Consider the following 2,500-nt stretch of genomic DNA (forward strand, 5'->3'; position numbering starts at 1 on the left):
ACTCATACTGTACACTCATACTGTGCACTCATACTGTGCACTCATACTGTACACTCATACTGTACACGCATACTGTACACTCATACTGTACACTCATACTGTGCACTCATACTGTACACAGACACTCTTATCACACACTTCTCACACTCGTGCAAACACACTAAATTCTGCTTTACAAAATGTTCCTCACTCATCAACCTTGCATGAATGCAGTGTCGCTCACTTCTTATCATTGATGTGGTATATGGGCGCCACCCTGTGGGGATAATGACAACTTCACCTACAATCATAATTTAAAGGTCCTGTATGTAACTTTGTGGGAGAAATGTGAATTATAGATCTCTGATTCTCATTGAAAGTAAGTCTGATAAGCTGTTGATTCATTCTATGTGTGCTATTCCTATGCTTCCTGTGCTGAAGTTGATATTTTGTGTCGTTTTTACTTTTGCACACCAGTTTCAAACAGCTGAAAATACTATATATTTGGTTATTGAAAAAATATTTAATAGTGGTTTAGATTGTACAATGATTCTCTACACCCCTCAAATTCAAATCTGGACATTGAAGCCAGTTCCACTGCTATTTTCATTGTACCCCTCTAATCAGGGACTGATTTAGACCTGGGACACCAGGTGGGTGCAATTAGTTATCAGGTAGAACAGAAAACCAGCAGTCTCCGGACCTCATAGGGTAGGATTGAAATACCCCTGCTCTACACTATGCCTTGTTTCACATAAACTGAAATTAGGTGAACATGATAAAATGTTGGCAACCAGGAAATGGCAGAGCGATTTCTACATATTGTGTCTTTAAAGAGTCTCATGGGGCCTGATAGGGCTGGTATACTGACTATGTAGAAATCCCTCCACTAACTCACCCTGCTCTCTTCCTGACAGAGATGAAGGCCGTCAAGAGCTACACTCGTAACCGTTCCGCCCGCTCCGTGGAGATGGAAATAGGAGGGGACCTGTATGCTGTAGACTTGGGGGATGGCTACCAGCCTGTACTGGCCCCCAGGAACCTCAGCCAGGCCCCGGGGCCACACGAAGACACTGAGGACGACTTCAGTGGCATGGGGTTCACAATCACCCCCAGGACTAGCAGCAACAGTCTAGCTATAGTGCCTTCTGGCATCAAAGTCACACACAGGTCAGGGAGTGTGTTGAGGGTCTATGTGGATGGGTGGGTGTGTTGTTTGTGTGTTAGTACTGCATGTTGAATGTGTTGTTAGTACTGCATGTTGAATGTGTTGTTAGTACTGCATGTTGAATGTGTTGTTAGTACTGCATGTTGAATGTGTTGTTAGTGCTGCATGTTGAATGTGTTGTTAGTGCTGCATGTTGAATGTGTTGTTAGTGCTGCATGTTGAATGTGTTGTTAGTGCTGCATGTTGAATGTGTTGTTAGTGCTGCATGTTGAATGTGTTGTTAGTGCTGCATGTTGAATGTGTTGTTAGTGCTGCATGTTGAATGTGTTGTTAGTACTGCATGTTGAATGTGTTGTTAGTGCTGCATGTTGAATGTGTTGTTAGTACTGCATGTTGAATGTGTTGTTAGTACTGCATGTTGAATGTGTTGTTAGTACTGCATGTTGAATGTGTTGTTAGTGCTGCATGTTGAATGTGCTGCATGTTGAATGTGTTAATGCTGCATGTTGAATGTGTTAAATCACTCCGCCAATTCCTGGTTGCTAAAATTCTAATAGTTTGCCTAACTTCAGTATATGTGACAAAAAAAGGTAAAGTGTAAAGCAGGGTTTCCCAAACTGGGCCCAGGACCGAGTTCTGGAAACACATGTATAGAGCAGGGGTGTCAAACTCCATAGAGGGGCGAGTGTCTGCTGGTTTTAGTTTTTTTCTTTCAGTTATATATAATAAGCCCAAGTCAACCAGGTGAGGGGAGTTCCTTACTAATTAGTGACCTTGATTCATCAATCAAGTACATGGGAGGAGCAAAAATCCGCAGACACTCGGCCCTCCGTGGAATGAGTTTGACTTGTGTGGTGTAGAGAATCATTGTATCATCTAAACCGCTGTGAAATATATTTTCCATAACCCAAAATATGTATTTTCAGCTGTTTGAAGCTGGTGTACAAAACCGAAAGTAAAATCAGCAAAAACTAAACTTAAGAACAGGAAGTAAAGAAATAGAGCACATAGAAAATATATATTGCTTCTTAGACTTGCTTTCAATGAGAATGATAGATCTATAACTCACATTTCTATGTGAATTTGGTCGGGTCGCCCAAAAAGTTACATATTTCAGCTTTATTACTGCATGTTGAATGTGTTGTTAGTGCTGCATGTTGAATGTGTTGTTAGTGCTGCATGTTGAATGTGTTGTTAGTACTGCATGTTGAATGTGTTGTTAGTACTGCATGTTGAATGTGTTGTTAGTACTGCATGTTGAATGTGTTGTTAGTACTGCATGTTGAATGTGTTGTTAATACTGCATGTTGAATGTGTTGTTAGTACTGCATGTTGAATATGTTCTTGTGTTCT

At 41.0% G+C, this 2,500-nt stretch overlaps 1 protein-coding gene across 1 annotated transcript in view; it reads left to right on the plus strand.

Moving 5' to 3' along the window:
- LOC311119437 (extracellular sulfatase Sulf-2-like) overlaps window positions 1–2,500 on the plus strand; it is a gene marked incomplete at both ends in the record, with an annotated part of 24,642 nt that overhangs the window by 15,463 nt on the left and 6,679 nt on the right. Inside the window, one exon of the mRNA XM_084194130.1 lies at window positions 897–1,149. Within this exon, the coding sequence (XP_084050256.1) occupies window positions 897–1,149 (253 nt within the window). The remainder of the gene's footprint in view (window positions 1–896; window positions 1,150–2,500) is intronic.

The sequence above is a fragment of the Coregonus lavaretus genome (assembly GCF_964263955.1).
Source record: "Coregonus lavaretus genome assembly, contig: HAP1_SCAFFOLD_3752, whole genome shotgun sequence".
Taxonomy (NCBI): domain Eukaryota; kingdom Metazoa; phylum Chordata; class Actinopteri; order Salmoniformes; family Salmonidae; genus Coregonus; species Coregonus lavaretus.